Consider the following 18,587-nt stretch of genomic DNA (forward strand, 5'->3'; position numbering starts at 1 on the left):
GAGCAAATCGATACATTGCCGGGGGGATAACGTCGAAGGGAGCAACATAGCTAGAAACTTAGTAATTGCAAGTCCTCGGCAAATTCCCAAAAGATGAAACATCGTTTAATTGACAATAGGATGGACGGTCTGTTAATAATTCGACTGTTCTTAATCTAAAAATGGCACGATGGATTGTACCGTAAACTAATACGACTTTCCTACGTAATAAAAATTTTGTTTCGACTTATTTTTAGACCTTAACCCAATAAGGACCAAGTAACAGATTTATCGTCATACTTTAAGATTTATAAGATTGTAGAAATGTGTAAGAAAGAGTGGTGAAAATTGAGCATATCTTTAGGATTCCGTTCAATAGACGTAATGTTAATTATCAGAATGCAAATAATGTAAAGCAAGAGAAAAAATTTGCAAATAAAATGTTACGTTAACGCGAATGCTGACTTTTGAAGTTATGTTTTTTATTAAAAATATTTTGTACAATTTCGTGCACAAATGTGAAACTAACAAGTTTGACATTTGAATATGATCTTGTACGCGTATCAAATTCTAGTAAACCACCTGTTGCATTGTTTATACCGAAGATTTAATTTACATTTTTATGAACCAAGTAAATAATTTTCATGAAAAATAATAAAATGAATTTTTATGGACTGCTAAAGACGAATAGACTCCATAAAATATTGTCAGACATTTTAACACGTTCACAGTTATTTACCTGCAAACCAAGTTAAAGCTGAAATAATAACAAAAGTATTTTCATTTTTATTGCTATTTCATTTTAATCAATTTCATTTTTAGGTCACTCCAAGACTTCACTGGCAAATACAGTAACACAAGTGAGCAAATAAATATTCAATCAGTCCATCATAGAACAATTTAATTAATTAAATAAAAAACGATTATATGGTAACCTATGACTTACACTTAGTCTTTTTTTCGCTTATTCTGTCATCCATATTTCTATAATCTTCTTTTCCATATTGGTCACCTAAATAGTTTACTGCTACCAACGTAATAGAAAATGTTTAAGTTAAAATTCTCATATATAAAAATACTAATTTTTAATTTATTTTTGTCCGCTTTAAATAACTTATCGTTTTACGTGCTCTCCTCACACATCGAGGTCATCTGCCTCTTTCATGATTCTATATTAACACATGATTGGTCTGGCGCATCAATTGGTGCCATAACTGAAGAGGCTTCGCGTGAAATAATTACATTGCGATCTGTGAATATCGTAAGCGTTTAAGCCTTTGTACAGAATTGCACAACTGCAATGTTCTAGAAAATACGTGATATCATCGTACTATGATAATGTAAAACCTTTTTACGTCACTTTTATCGATGAAACGTGAAACAGAAAGAAATGTTGCTGTTTAAACAAATTTGGAAACATTTATCATCTTTTTTCTTTACAAAAGGAGACATTCCTTTCACAAACTTTGGCCGTAAGAATACGTTAACGTTTCTGGTTGATCAAATCCTAAAAATTCTTTTAATATCAAAGAGTTAAACTTCCTGTTCTCGACACGAACAAGTCATCCAACCCTTACGTTTCCATTGTCCACGAACGTTATTCTTAGCTTTGCTCGCAACCACGCAGAATTCAATTGCCCTATCCAAACACAGCACCGATTCCAGACCACAAATCAAATCCCCAAATTACTACAACCACGTGGAACAACAGCAGTAAAATTGCTGGCCGATCCTCGAATGTAGTTTCTCGAGGTTGCTCGCATCCTTGGAGCGTTGCTCGCAGCGATGGTCAGCAGAGTACACGAGGGTAACGTCGTTACTCAATCGAAACGGTACACGGTGAACGGAAAGTTGTCGCATAGTGGGTCATTCCCAGGCGATCGATGTTACTGCAGGTAGAAGCGATCGACGGCTAAACAAGCTACGAGCATACGGTTCGCAGGTTGCATAATTCATGCAGCGCCACGATATGGGATAGGATGCTCAGTCGGCGTGTACCGCGGAACCACGCTCATTCGAATTTCCTGTCGATACATAAAAGCATTTACGATCGTCAGGTGGCTCGTAAATATCGCCGCGGGACGCGTATGACGTATCGTCCATCGACTGCACCCTGCTGATTCGAGATATCGGCAAGAAACGTTGAACGGTAGGACGCAACGCCGATCGATATTCCGGGGAATTGAATGGAGTTTGTTAATACGATGGCCTGCGATTGATTTCGTCGATTTCGTGATCAGCCAGGGTGGAGAGAGCACGGCCTACTCACCGATAGCACGGAAGAACATGGAATTGATAGCTTTCAGGAAAATCGAGAAAACTTTATTAATCACGCGACTCTTTCTATTTGCAGATAAGCGCGATTGTGGTTTTAAAATTTCAACGACGAACGGACCCACTTCGAGTCACGTGACTAAGGTACCTGAAGGCAGCTGAAATTTTCATCCACCTTCGATTATTTCTCTTTTATATACGCTAATTAATATTAACCATTGTACTTATACGATATCCAATGACCGGTTGCCAGAGATCAGATCAAAGGCCAGAATTAGATTAAAGAATTTCATCTGAAATCACATGAGACGTATTTTATTTTTCACATGGGAGTATCGGAATTTCGACATGTCCAAATTTGGCGTTAATACACGTGTACCGAGTAAATTTTCAAGATATTTTTTCCTTCAAAACAAAGCTTCAAATACAGAAACTTTATTCTACATTTTCCATTTATTCCTTTTTACGACAAATTATTATGCCACCAGTTACCGAACACCCTGTATATTGACGATAATTTGAGAACCTCCAAATACTTATGGACGATGGGATCGGATACTTGTACGTAAGGATCGCAAGCGATGCTTTCGAGGAAAGACGGAACATCGAGCGGCAGCTTACGAGTCGTGACGTCCCATCTATCCGACGCGACGGTAGCGCGGCTTATGCGGTAGTTTGCGTGACGTGCCCCGATGTACAGCGTTCCTTTACCTCGGGGGTATTAGCAACCGTTAGCGCGACGACTTTACGGGCCGTTAATACCTGGCGAATCTTACGTGCAACCAGGGAAAGCCGGGTTATTACCACGATGTTGCACGAAACCTTTCTATCTCTCTCTTTCTCTTAGACCGTTCTTCGCCCTTACCGTTACAGGCTACGTAAAAGCACTGCGGAACAGCGAGCCGCGCTTTTCAGTTTATCGAGAATCCGTCCGTTACGGGAGCAACGTCTTTTCGGTCGGAGATTATTATGCAACGTGTCGTTTAGAATAACAAATTTAGGTTAAAAGCTACTCCTCTTGGCGCAGGTAAAGCAAGACAAGGGAAAGATGTGATTGAGTTTTGCGAGTGAAATGAGTTGGGAAGTTTTATTAATTTTTATCCATATTGGTAGGAAACAACGGAATTTAAAATTCTGGTAAAATAAAATGTGCTTTTTATTCGTATTACGAATTAATGTATTAAAACGAATGAAAATGAAACGTACTGAGATCTATGAATTATAAATTTAATTATGTTACAGAGTGCGCGATAGGTAACACCTGTAGACGCCTGTGAGAATTACATTGTTAACTCTTAATTGATACGGTGAAATCAAATTTTAATGTCAACTTATAATTATAAGATTTAACTTAGTTGAAGATTAGCGAGACTTTGCGATACGCGTTCTTTGGAATAAAATTGTAACAATGTTTATAACCTTTGTAGTATTTTAGAGCCTCAGAGTAACGGTTAAAGGTTAAAGGTATGGATAACTCGTGTGATTGAGAATTTACGTAATTCCTTGGTTTGATTGTAAGAGCTAATAGAATGAAATAACGTTTGATCGAAAGATTCTAGACTTGGGCAAAATGAGAGTTTAAGAGAGGAGTTGAGCGATTGTCGAGGGCGGGAATAAACGGGCTGCATGCAAGTTCAGGAAATTGTCAAAAGACCGATAGTTTTACGCTTCTGCCTGTACTTACAGTCACCGGAAATACATCTTCAACGAGAAAATGAAGATCTAAAAATAGCTTTCTAGGTAAAAGTACTTTTGAAATTTGAAGCGTATATTTTTTGAAAGTTTGCGTTCTTTGTTTGTCTGTGAAAATGTCTCCCACGCAAATGGAGAACTTCTGTTTCGTTAATTACATTCGTAATAACCTGGAGTTTCGTTAACGTATTAAATTAGTTCTAAGAATAGAATAGAAAATGTATTTTTTTATAGAATTTTACTGTGTGGTATTTTATTTGTTTTTAAAGCAAAAACATTTTTAATTGAAGCTTTCAAAATGATACGTTTCCGTTGCTATAGTGACAATAGTCAAACCAACTAAACGGTTAATTGTTTTGTCGAATTCACCTGTCGAAACGCAGAAATTTATTTGCTTTAACATCAAAGTTTATGATTCGCCGACGCGTTTGTTAGTGACAGCTTTTGATTTTGAATAAATACGCGGAAATTCAAGTTCGCAGCCAAAAACGATAGCTGATTTTCAATGCACTGCATGTCTTATTCATATTCTATATTTAATCCCTATATTTCGATGAAATATTCCATTTCTTCCAAGTATTATTTAACCATTAAAAATACTGTAAGAAACTCTTCATTTGAAAAAAAAAAAAAAGATGGAATCCAAGTAAAGTGGCGAATGTCAAGTTCTATCATATGTATTATAATAAAATCTATTTTAATATTCTAATAGAAACTGAATCGTATGGTACTTATAAACCCGCAAAACATAATATATCGTTGATAAATTCCGCTACGTAATACTACGTTACATAGTAATACGAAAAGCTCATTGTTGTGTCTTTTTGAAAGTGGAGTCGGACTAAGTATCCTCGTGCCCGGTAATGAGCAATAAACGTCATATAAACCGTGAAATTACTGTCAGCAGAGAATTCAAAGACTAATGAAAATGAGTTTCTAGAAATTTCTGCGGTCGAATAAATGTGAATAGTGTTGAACAGGCGAACAGTGGGATCGTCATTGTGTTTCGAACATCGCGTGGTAATTTCATTAGCGGAGTTGGAAGTCTTAAACGGTTTCGTTTATTAATTGGTGAAGTTAAATGAAGAATTAAGGGCGCAACGAAGATCTGCAGAAGAAATAAAGTTTCTTGTAATCTCTTCGAATTAGTTCGAATAATCATGTTTGCGGATTAATTTTTACCTCTCATGAAATATTTCAACAATTCGTTCTTATCGTAGCTGTCGTATACAATTTTACTTCGGTTTGGTTATATTTCGAATGGGTTTCTCAGTATTTGGAGATAAGGATGACTTATGGAATTTGCCTGATCAAAAAGGCTTCGTACATAGCACAATGTAACCGAGCTACCCGCGAAAACAGCAAACAAACAGTAAACAAACGTGAACTCTAAAGTCAACACCTTAAGCTGATTCTAATTCAGCTTAGAGAATGTACACGGTCGTTAGAGCAATTTAATTCTGAAGATCGAGGAGTAATTTCAGCCCTTTGAGTGTGTTTGAATTTCTTCAAGGGATTTTTCACCCCTTGTTTGTTTCTTGAGTTTTCTTCTCATGTTAACTCCACTTTCACGTTATTTGTAATCATCGAAAGCAATATCTTTTTTTACTTTTCTTTTTTTACTTGATTCGTTGATCTTCAAAATATTAAAAAAATGTACGCGCAAACACGATTTCTTTGGTTATTTACTTTAAGAGTTAATTTCATCGTTAATTTCATCAATATACTTTAAGAAATTCGTTCTCCCAGCCAATACTCGAACTTTCTTTCTGGATTTCGAAAAAGACATGTTTCTCGCCTCGAAATTTTGCGACGCGACGATCGGCTCGAGTATAGCGTTGGTTGAAGGGAATAGAGACAAACAAGCTGTGACAAACGCGGAGATCGGAAGCAGGAAGACGAAGAGAATGGACCGGGGACGAGAATGTTCCCCTCAATTTATATAGATTGCTCCGAGTGGCGTTTCGGGTTCAAGTAACGAGGTACAATTCCGTAGCTGGACGAGTATTTCCTTCCTGAAGTGGAAAATCCATTACGTGGTCAGCCGTCGAGCTGACCGAAGGGAAAGTAGACGATACGTAGACATATATAAACGTTATCTCATTAGACAATGTTTCGGTGTTGCTGCTGATGGGTAGAAATGATTATTGTCTTCTTCCAGCGATATATCTTTTGTTTAGGAAGATTTTTCTCTGATAAAAAGTAAAAATTATTGACGTTTTAAACGTATGACATAATATGACATCATCACAGGTGAACATAAAATATACAAAGCCCGAATTGAAGGTTGAAAACTCGTTATTCCGTTTTGCAACTTTGTGTTATAAGCGTAGCTACATACTTTTCTAGTTTTGTTGCATAACAATAAACTTACCAGTAGTGAGCAATAAAAATGTCTAGAAAAGTATGTACCTACGTTTATAACACAAAGTTGCAAAGCAGAATAACGAGTTTTCTACCTTCAATTCGGACTTTGTATATTTTATGTTCACCTGTGCTGATGTAATATTAATATTTTTTATGTACACGGATTGAACGATTATTAAAAGGTCTAATAATTTGTTCGAAGGTAGCTAAATATTTGCGACGAAATGCCCCATCTTACTGAACGCAGTGAGACATAGATAGTACGTAAAATTACAAGAAAAAGTTCCCGGAACTCGTTACTGTGAATTGACCTTTTAGCGAGGACCGAAACGGGAGCGTAGTCATTAATTTCGTTAAAACGAAGAAGTTTCCCCTTTCCTTTGATTGCTAGGACTGTGTGCCACGTGCTAATATCCGATTTCTCCTGCCACATTTTAGAAACTGTATAAGTTTTATTTCTTAATGCTTGTACATAAAGAATTAAAAAAAGTTCTTTGAAGTTTCATTTGCACAGCTTGTTATTGCATATAAAATATCGCAACACGTAGCTAATTTTCGACACGTAGAAGTAATAATTTGTAAGGAAGCCACCTTGTACAGTATTTCATTTCAAATTAAAAATTATGTATCTTTTTTTTTTTTAAGACAATTCTTTCAAAAATGCAATATTATTATCTTAATTCATTAAAAGTAAAACCAATAGAAGATAATATAACTTTTTTAATAAATTCTAATTGATCAATTTTCGCCATTGGATAACATTGTCAAGGACGATACATAACTGGAAATGCGAAATAAAAAGTGAATGTAAAAGTCTGCGAACTAAAAGGTGGAGAAATGAGGTTCGCAAGTCTGAATATTTCAGCTTAAGATCAAAGGGACTGATTCGTTGACGATTGCATCGGAATTTTAGAAATCACTCGCGCATGCAGATTAGTCCTATTGGTTGCGAATCAATTTGGGGACTCCAATTATACTGGAAATGTCAACGCTCTAAATTCTCTAACCACATTTTAATTAAATATCGACAAATGGACTTTGAGCTACTGGAATGCTGCATTTGGATGATTAGTTTACGGTTTATCCATTCAAAGTGGTTGGTTCTCCCATCACTAAAAAGTGAGACGGAGCAAGGTATGCACTCGTTTAATATCAGATTCTCGCTATTTATAAGTTAACTAACTAAATAATTTATGAGGTGGATAGAGCGTTTAGAAAAAAATATGACACAGCTTTAATCGCTTTTTTCGCTGTTATTTTTACATCATCTATTTAAATAAAATACACACATATACAGGGTGGTCGGTAACTGGTGGTACAAGCGAAAAGGGGGTGATTCTACGCGAAAAAAGAAGTTGAAAATATAGAATAAAAATTTTTCGTTTGAGGCTTTGTTTTCGAGAAAATCGACTTAGAAAGTGTTCATAGAAATTTAATTAGAAGAGCAGAAGTATGTGTTCGGCAGAATGGGCAACATTTTCAGCAATTTTTGTAATAATAAACTTTATGATTACTTCATATTATTTCATTGTGTATTCCTAATTTTCCGTTACGGCAAAAGCAAACTTAAACTGTGATAATATCCATCGAGACAACGATCTACAGTGAGATCCGCTATAACGAGACGTGATAAAGTGCACGCGTACCGAGCCTAAATTCAAAGTCGATTTTCTCGAAAACAAAGCCTCGAACGAAAAATTTTTATTCTATATTTTCGACTTCTTTTTTCGCGTAGAATCACCCCCTTTCCGTTTGTACCACTAGTTACCAACCATCCTGTATATGTATATATATCGACACAGCGAAGACAAAAGTATTCGCACAGTACCTTCGTCTCTCACTGTATGCTATTTAAGAACTCTTTTCGTACCGGTTACAATGATATATTTAATTATCTGTTTGTAATAATATTGTTGTAATAATATTTGAGCTACTCGAGCACTTTATTAATTTTACGCTCAGACAACGTTGTACGATGATTTTAACCGTGTCCTAAACATATTTGGATACGTGTCCAGTCAATAATATAATATTATGCCTATAATAATATTTTAATTGAAAAATGTATAATAGATATGTAAGAAAACTTTTGCCCTGAACAGTACAGGAAACGATAAATCTCTACAAATTATTCTCCCATTTCTAATATGAACAGGACGTTCATACGAACGGTGGTATGGTTAACAAAGTAGCTGCTAATGTCCACTTTAAACGAAAGCATTATAATATAAAGCTACAACATTCGCCTCAAAAACAAATAACTCATATACTTCCACGTAAACGGTCAGCCCTCTCGGCATCGATCGCCATCAAAAATTTATCAAGCCACCATCCTCGTTATTCATATTCAAGCAAAAAACAAAGAAATAGCCGATATACCTAACGAACGATTTATTCACACTTTCACGCCGTCACCGTCCAAACGTTATCTTCATCGTTCTGTCAAGCTCCTTATCCGTCCCGCGAACAGCAAGAAAAAAAGTTGTCGTTGCCCGAACGATAAGTCAAGCGAACGGCACGATAGAAAATGTGTATGGATGGCTAAAAAAATAAACGATAAAATTGATCGCTATGGCTACGAACAAATTATAACGCACAATCATTGATATTCACGAATAGTTCTTCTGTTTGTCATCCTCTTCCATATCTACTATTCGCGAATGTGTTCGTGAAATATAAATTTTTGGAACGGAAGTTCTTTCGGCCAGAAGCTGATAGAAATAATATATTAGTCGATATTTTCGAGCAAATTACTAATAATTCTTAAATTAAACACGAATCAAGCTAGTGTAACAGATTCGAAATGATATCATATTCATTCGTAAAAACGAAAATTTAATAGGTGGACTTTTACACAATGCAGAATATGTGTTAGAACTTTTGATACAATGGTAGGAAATATTGTGTATAGGCAAATCGTTTAAGCGTTCATAACTCTCTTTTGCTTTGCGCAGTCTAATAATTACCTGTCAAACTATTCCAAAACTAAATAACACCAAACTAACTGAGCTCGATAGTATTTAAAAATAGGTTGTCGCTGACATATAATAAAATATACTACTCGTGAATTTAATATAAGCAGAATTTGAAAAAAGATCGCAAAATCGTCGTAAAAAGTTTGCGAACATCTTGCGAATGGTGTTTTGAGTACGCGCCTTTAAGCCGCCTTCAGTTCGCTATGATATCACTCATGACTGACTAATCCGGATTCGTTCGCCTGAGGATATCCGATGCCCGATGCATCACGCGGTGCAATCTAACTGAAAGTTTCGGCACAAAGGTAGTGCACGTTCGCGAACGAAAGCGTGCAACGGCGCGCAAGCTTTCCGTTTCCGATTTCGCGCGTGCTCACACACGTTTTCTCTGGCATATTTCACATGGTTGGTCACACCCATACCTCAACCAATAGATCTTGTCAGGAACTTTTTCTGTAATTTTTCACGTGGGGATCAGACTAACATAAGCAGTTTTTTCAAGTTAAATTATATATACATTATAGCACTAGCACAATAAGTTAGCGATATTAGTCTATTCGTGCTACTTATAAGTACGTAAATTTCTTAAATAAGGCGTTTGTAAATTAATTCGATCGTGCAGGAGACCCCTGGTGCAATTTGATCAGTAAATTCGTACTTATACGTTCAAAGTTATAATACTTCGAGAAAAACGTTTCATTGCTGTTAATACTTAATCTTCTTGCCATAAGTGGGACCAAGTATCCTGTTAAAGTTAGAATGAAACACGAAGTATGCCCGTATCGCTATCGCTCGTAATATACGGGTTCAGTAGCGATATTGATTAACTCCATAAATTGAAAAGCAGAAAAATGTTAGTTACAAATATTTCTTAAAACTTACCTGAAAGCTTGCGATTTATATCGGCTGCAACGAATAAACTTATGAAATGGAAGTAACTGAGTTGTTTATTTCGAGAAGTTAGACACTAATCACCTATTCAGCTAATGAAGCTGAAAAATTTATAGAAGGTGGAGTCGATGAGTTCGCCTATCTTTCTGATAGTCTCGTAAAACGATAAAAAAAAAAAAAAAAAAAAGTAGAAAGATTCTGACATTGAAATGAGCGTAACTATCGAGAATACAAAAGTTGCCAAGGTAGATGTTTAAATGCATCGAAATGAAGTGCTGAATGTACGAGATTAAACCTGTAACTGGTGCAATTTGCATAATGCTGTAAATGATGAGTTTGGCCGAGAGTGAGGCTATTTTGACGTAGGTGTCTAATGAATTATTCAAATTTTGACACCGTACGTATAGCTGAAATCTGTGGATCGCTTCGAGATTGAACGAAATTGAATCGACTGAAGCATATATCAAAGCTGAATCTGGTGTAGAAGATAGTTCCATCTGGGTGGTCAACTTTCACGATACTTTTGTATTTTAAATAATTGAATATATACGAGATATTAAAAAGTGTATGATACGAAAAATTGTAATTGATATGAAAATTGATATCATCGAGAATTTTAATTTCGCGAAGTTTCAACGGTGCTATAATAAATATGTCCTCGACAACGTCGTGCTAGTTGACAAATCCTCGAGGACGCTTTCAAGGAAATGGAACCTCCTCCGAGACCCTCCAAAATGTCAGTTATAGGTTTGTAAGCGAGTGAAACATACGATAACCAATACAGCTTAAGCTATATGGCGAAAATTGTTCTGTCAAATCAATCAGCGTTGGGATTTCGATTGCAAAATAATTACGATTCCTACGTTTGTTGTACACTATTGATGTTTATAGATTTATGAGAAATTTAAAGATATAAAAATGTATAAATTTATGATAGACTTATGATACTTATTAGATGAAACAAATGTGTATTTAAATTACGTAAACATTCACCCGGCTGTTGTTACAATGGTAATTAAATATCATGATCACATAAAATTATAATTTTCATCCATATCTCCATTTCATATATCACGTCATATTTTGTTTTTTCATTACACATTGTTACAAATTATTCATTATCACGCGCGCTACTCCAAAATTACTCAAGACAAAGGAATTTAACTCTAACCTAGTAAAAATCTCAAAAGTGCTTTCAGTAAGAGCTTAAATACATTATGAGCATTGGTGGAATATATATTCCTTTACCATGTTATTAACGTCTATACTGTGGTATATGTTATATCTATTCATTGTTCCTGTTACACGTGTTACATTCGTATTCGTTTTCTGAAATTACGATGTTTTCTTCATGGCGTTTATCTTTAAGAGATCCATAAGATAATCTCTAAGAAACCATAATCTCGTTAGAAATTAATAATTCAAATAACACAACCGAAATGAGAAGAATATCTAAACCGGAGATACCACAAAACATATTCCAACGATAATTACATATTCACCCCAGCCAAACAAACGTCGCAAAAGACTCTCAAAGTATTAAAGTTCCTCAAAACTAAAACTTCCTGTTTTTTCAAATGAAGAGCTCTCGAAAAGCAGCAAAAAACCGTTAACCCTGCCACATGAAATTCTTTTCACGCCATCGTTCGCTTGATCACACTCGAAAGTGCAACCACGCTCTTGCAGCATGACTCTCCAAGGCACAAAGGTTTCCGCGTGAACATCCCTTGATCGACGATCGATTCAAGAGCCTGAATGTTTCGTGCGAATGGTCGTTGTCGTCGATGTTGATCCAGTGATGACACGCGACGTTGTGAAATCGCGATGCATCGTTCAACTGACTGAAAAATAACTACCAATAGGAGTTACGTCCCTCGGTGGAAATGATTAGGCTATTAGACGGTCGCGGTTGCAATAGTAATGCGAACCATTTGTCTGGTAGAGTGATTTTGATTTAACAAACGATAATAGGAGTGCTGTTGCTTAATAATGAGAACAACCAGCACGCTGCCTCGTGAGAACTTTCGACGCGAATGCGTTCCATAGAAATCCACCGAACTGCGATTGTTCCACGCTGCATTCAACGATATTTCAACTCGTGATTAGCTGAATAAGTTGGATTGGAAAAGTTTACCACTCTCGGAGGAATTGTTTAGTGTTATACGATTTATGAGAATATTAGGAGTTGAAGGGAGCTTGCTATAATTTGGTACAGCTAATACTTTTTTACTTACGAAAGAATACTATTCGATAAGCTCTTTGCTATAGATTGACCTGGGTCAAGACGTTCGTTATTGTCCTGCCTTTAAGGCGTTAGGATATCAAGCTTTGAGATGTGCGATGATGACATTAAATAAAAATGACATTAACAATTTCGAGCTTATGACATCAAACGCATAAAATTAGAAATTCGTTAATCTCGATACTGTACATAATACTTGATTTGTTTTCAGTAATTAGAATCACTTAACCTATGAAACATCGAGTGGTAATTTTAATTTCTTCTTCTTTACAGAGTTCGTGTTGAATATTACGTGAACGAAAACACGTTCAAGGAACGACTTCAGCTGTACTTCATCAAAAATCAACGTTCGAGTAAGTATACCGAGTATAGTTTTTATATATCGAAGTCAATAACCGATAAATCGATCCTTTAAACTACGTATATGAATAAATTATAAATTCGTAGATATTTCGGAAATATTTGTAACCTTGTTCTTTTCGAAATATAAAGTTTGATTTCAAAAAGTTTAATCGCAAAAAGGTAGCAGTATCATTAATCGGCTGTAAAAGAATCGGAAAAGAATTATAAAGAATCCTCAAAATGTAAAGGACTAAAACATTTGAATTGAAAAATTTATCAAACACCTCACCGATATTTTCAAGCAATTGCACAAGTAGAAATCAAAATAGTTAAACGCATAAATAGACCTGTGGATGAAATAGATGAAATATATTTTATATTGATTTAGCCTATTTGTAAATTCGTGTTCTCTATTCAGATGAAAATTGATACGTTTCGTATGAAATGCCATGTAATAGCTTATACCGTCATTCGCAGGCAGAGTTCACTGTCGCAGTTTTAAATAGACCTTTCGGTCTAACGCCAGAGTTTCATGCGATAGCGGTACATACGAATATACCTATTGTGCCAATGTCATCCCGTAAATCGTGTTACGTTTTTCGTTTTACTTGTAACACAATGCGAAGCATCTAAAACTGATCGATCACGAATGTGCTTTTATCAGAATAGTCTAAAAATAGTTTAGCTTTAGCTTGTCTTTTCTTCCATTGCTCGTCGTATGAAATATTTTTGTGGAATATTTCATTAATAGAAATGTGCTAGTCTCTTCATTCATTGGGCAGAATGTAATCAAATTAATCATCACAATCGTTACGTGTCAATTAACAAAAATTTTCTTTTTAAACATTGAAATTTCGAAAATTTGAATAGAAGTATGATTTTATTGAATTTCAACGTGATAAATCTCAAAAAGATTTTCAGGATCAGGTATGAATATTTGATTTGTTTGTTCCCAGTTCTCAGAGAAAAAATAATACATATATGTAATCCATTCATATACTGGTTCAAGGTACCATATTTTGAGCTTACCCTTTTTAACTCGCCCTCCATGAACATCAAATTGGTTTACGAAAATATCTTCGTTAATAACAATATCAATGTCGAGCAATTTGTTAGTGTATTACGTTTAAACTGTTACAATTTACTATTTCCTTAACTTCAAATACGTAATCAAGTAGACATTTTTTCTCGTTCGACAATTCCACTTATACAATTACTTCCTCGAAATTACCATTCCATTAACTTTATTAAGATGTAACAGAAAGCATAAAAGCACAAATTTTCATTACTGGGTGATTAATTCCCTGTCTGCAAGCAACCATTAATAACGAACTACATCACATGACATATCTTTTTTCGTGGATCTAACTACAATGATTAAGCTAATTGTAAGAAATAAAACAAAATCTTTAATCCTTTTTCTTCAATGGTAATATTTCAGTTCGTGTGATACGAATTCTCATAAGACGTCAGATCTGCAGCGTGTTGCAAAATTATTTGTACAATTGAGAATCTAATAAAAGATATGAAATGTAATACGCCTTTCCCCCAGCAAAACGAGCATTCTTTTTACGTTATAACTGCGATGAGTTCCCTCGTACATGCAAATTGAAACTTTTTTTTAATATCTTTTACAATTTTATTATCACAGAATCTTATCTCATATTTCTAAATAAAAATGATTGAAAAGTTCTTTACTTTATTATTTCTAAATTTTTGTCGAGCTTTCGCCTGTGCAAATAATTCTATGACTCCACTATACATTATATTATGTCCGCGATAAAATAAACACTCGACGAATGATCGCAAAAGGTCATTCTGTCTGCATCAACGCGCTCGAAAAGATCGGCAAGCTTTTGATCGTGAAAGAGTTCAGGGTGCTGGAAATTCTTTTTGGAGACATGTTGCTCGTTGCATGCCAGAAACGTAATTTCGGGAATGGCATGCCATCGTGACACCGACAACCGTGTAGATGTCTGGCAGCGAGACATAATCTTTTGAAGCTGCTGGCACTAGCAGATAGCGGATGTCGCACCGATATCGTTGCTCGATCTCTCTTGGTATCGATTGTTTGCATCTATTCGTATGCCTAACGAAAGATCGATGCCCTGCCATGTTCCACAACGCTACGAGGGGACGATTAAAAACGGTTCTTTGTAGATCGTGAATATCGATACCTTTCCACCTGGGCATTCTTTATCCGTGACAAATTCATTCTACCGATTTTCTCGTACCTTTACCCTATCGCGTGTTGACGTGTCGTGATAAAAGGATTCGACTAAATTGCGCGTTTAAAAGTTAAAATAAATGTTTTACCACTATGGAATTAGAAAAATTTTACAGAAAGATATCTTTTAAAGAAAGATATTAAATGGGAATTTTTATAAAGTCAAATCACACTTTATTATTAGTTCCAGTTGTATTTATTTACAATTAATAATAATTATTCGTGTTTCAGGTTTGAGGATACGATTGGCTAACTTGTTCTTCAAGCTACTAACATGCTTCTTATACATATTCAGAGTGATCACCGACAACGATCCAACTTACGCAGCATGGTGAGCTTTATACTCGATGTTGTTATTTTAATTAACTCTGTGTTAATGTCTGTCAGCGATTTTCAATCGTTAAAAACTTTCTTAAAATTGGAACAATATAAAAAAGATCGTTGTGAGTGTATTAATTACTTCAATTAATTATTTTTATGCGACGAATTCTGTATTTTTAAAATAATCAATTTTAATTCTATCTTAATTATCTCTCGCAAAGATATAAAAATTGTACATTCTTTTCTTTTTCTTGAAAAAAAATTCCTACCAAATATATCTTCAGCCAATCAAGTAAAAAATATGTTAATCAAAGTAATTCTACAGTACCGCAAACAAAGAAAAGATTTTCTCTGTCATTTCATTTTGTTTTAACTTGGTAATGTTTCGCTGCAATGCGACAATGAGAAAGAATTTCTACTGGAAGACGAAGGAAACCATTTCAAGTCGCGATTCGAAATTATGATATTTCGGAAAACGAGCTATCATAGCCGAAAATGAAAGCGAGATTAGATTTCGCGGGTTGATATACCATTTTCCTATTACAAGCCTCTAACATTCTCGATATTGTTTAAGTACTTTTAGCCCTCTTACCTTCTTATGGATCTTCAATTTACTTCCACGTTCTCTTCTATCTGTCGTATTACCGAAATTACTATCCTTCGGCGTCCAATATCTCTTCACTCCTCCTTCCAACGTTGCATTCCTAACTTCTTTCATGATCTTTATTTTTTTAGTTCTTTCTTTACGACAAATATAAGATTACTAACGTTGTTATAACATTGCCTCTATTCTTTAATCTCTTCGATATATAATCGGATTATTTCGTCATATTTAATCTTCAAATTCTCAAACTCCATAGTACAATTAGTCAGATACCATTGCAGTGTACGTTAAGCAGTTGCCCTGTCGTCATAGTCGACTATCTACTTTCGAAAATTTCCGTGAAATTATAGCGCGTACGCTTTTAAAAAATTTCCTTTGTGCCCGAGTTTCTCTTCATCAGTAGTGCTTTTAAACCCCAGAAAAAAGGCAAATTCCCTTTTTTTTTCTTTCAGTTACGGTTGCACGCCCGGCAACAAAACCGAGTTCCTCGCGTCCCAGAATCTTACCGAGGAGGAATTTCAAGAGCATCCGACCATCAACTGGGATGCGATTTTATGGGTGAGAAGGCCGTTGGAATTGTGGGTCGTCCAGGTGATCCTGGCAATAGTATCACTTACGGAAGCATTGCTGCTCGCCTATCTGGGTTACAAGGTACGCATCCTTTCATTCCCGGGAAATTTGATTTCACGCATAATACTCGATTATAGGACATGCGGTCGCTCGTCTGAAATATCTCGTTTCTCCATTGTCGCACAGAGACGTACGAATTTTTAATTGGATAGTACTTTTCTTATTTTAGTACTTTATTTAAATGCCATTCGATATTTTAAAGAAAATAGCTAATGTAACATACATTGGCTCACAAAAGTATTGGAATATTCGTAGACATCCCTTATGAATATATTATGTATTATACAAAACATTAAAAAATGTTATTAGTACTATAAAGACACCCGACTGTCGTGATTATATTGATAAACAAATTGAAACAAATCTAAAAATATACAGGGTGGTTGGTAACTGGTGGTACAAGCGGAAAGGGGGTGATTCTACGTGAAAAAAGAAGTCGAAAATATAGAATAAAAATTTGTCATTCGAGGCTTTGTTTTCGAGAAAATCGACTTTGAATTTAGGCTCGGTACGCGTGCACTTTATCACGTCTCGTTATAGCGGATCTCACTGTAGATCGTTGTCTCGATGGATATTATCGCAGTTTAAGTTTGTTTTTGCTTTAACGGAAAATTAGGAATACATAATGAAATAATATGAAGTAATCATAAAGTTTATTATTACAAAAATTGCTGAAAATGTTGCCCATTCTACCGAACACATACTTCTGCTCTTCTAATTAAATTTCTATGAACACTTTCTATCGTATTCGATTGTTTTAAAGTATGAAAGGCTACAATAATCTTTTCTTTCAATTGTTCGCTACTTGCGATTTCTTCAGAATAGACAATTGATTTAATATGGCTCCATAAATAAAATTCAAAGTCGATTTTCTCGAAAACAAAGCCTCGAACGAAAAATTTTTATTCTATATTTCCGACTTCTTTTTTCGCGTAGAATTACCCCCTTTCCGCTTATACCACCAGTTACCAACCACCCTGTATATAGAAATTAGAAGATAGTTAGTACAAGTATATATTTCACAGAGATGATACAAATACATTAAAGTACATCAAATTAATTATACGTTATATTAATAAGCCTCGAATTAAGTAGGACCATTTTCCACGTTTGTGTGTTTTTTACTAAATATATTTGAAATATAGTTGGATACTCAGATTAGAAAATTACCGATAAAAATGACAATATCTTCCATACTTTAAATGGAATCACTCATTTTCATCAAATAATTCTGATACTATATCTTAAGAGTTGGCAAAAACAATTTCCTTGCCTGAAATATATCTAATATGAAAGTAGACTTTTAAATCGAATTGCCAATATTTCAAAACATGGTACCTACATTAACATGACCAAACACTTAGCTCAATTTTTCATATATCAAACCCTAATAACAAATTTTCACAGAAGATGCTCAAATAAATACATTAAAAGATTTCATTCGACGGGGTACCATTTAGAACCTAATTGACCAGATGCCATCTGTAGAATTACATTTGTCTGAGGAGCATCCGTCGATGAATTCCATTTCCCTTCCGACTTTTTCTGTGCGACAATAAAGCAGCGAGTTATTTTGCACGTCTGGCTTTCGTATATCTCACTTGGTCGTTTTTCTCTCTATGTGTTTCTCTCTTTTCATTGTTTGCTTATGCATGGTAGTCGGTGTATGCTCATCTAATCGCCAACCGTTCTGCTGCTGGCTGAACGAATTAGACTAAATAAAACGGAAGTCGAAGGTTCGCGTTGACTGGCATTGAATACCGTGGTGTATGTAACCGAGAGTCAGAAAGTTAGAGATGCTAGTTGGCTGACTAGCTGGAAGCTTTTCCAACCAATTTGCTGGCTTCATAGAGGGTAGCTTTTTCCTACTTTGCTACGGATTATAATTTTTTTTTTTTACTGCAGCGAGCCAGGAAAATTCACAAAGAGCTCTCTCTTTGTTCGGTGACTAAAAACGCTTCTTAGGAAGGAGAGATTTTGCGGCAAGCGCGAAATATTTGATTCTTTATACGTATTCTGACGAAACATTCCTAAGAAGCTCGC

The 18,587-nt window shown here is 35.2% G+C and overlaps 1 protein-coding gene across 12 annotated transcripts in view; it reads left to right on the forward strand.

Annotated features, from left to right (window-relative positions):
* LOC126915054 (potassium channel subfamily T member 2) overlaps positions 1–18,587 on the forward strand; it is a 202,924-nt gene that overhangs the window by 140,395 nt on the left and 43,942 nt on the right. For all 12 annotated transcript variants that reach the window (XM_050719378.1, XM_050719374.1, XM_050719375.1 and 9 more), the window contains 3 exons: positions 12,694–12,773; positions 15,221–15,320; positions 16,367–16,565. In XM_050719378.1, coding sequence (XP_050575335.1) covers positions 12,694–12,773; positions 15,221–15,320; positions 16,367–16,565 — 379 coding nt within the window. The remainder of the gene's footprint in view (positions 1–12,693; positions 12,774–15,220; positions 15,321–16,366; positions 16,566–18,587) is intronic.

The sequence above is a fragment of the Bombus affinis genome, chromosome 4, assembly GCF_024516045.1.
Source record: "Bombus affinis isolate iyBomAffi1 chromosome 4, iyBomAffi1.2, whole genome shotgun sequence".
In the NCBI taxonomy this organism is placed as follows: domain Eukaryota; kingdom Metazoa; phylum Arthropoda; class Insecta; order Hymenoptera; family Apidae; genus Bombus; species Bombus affinis.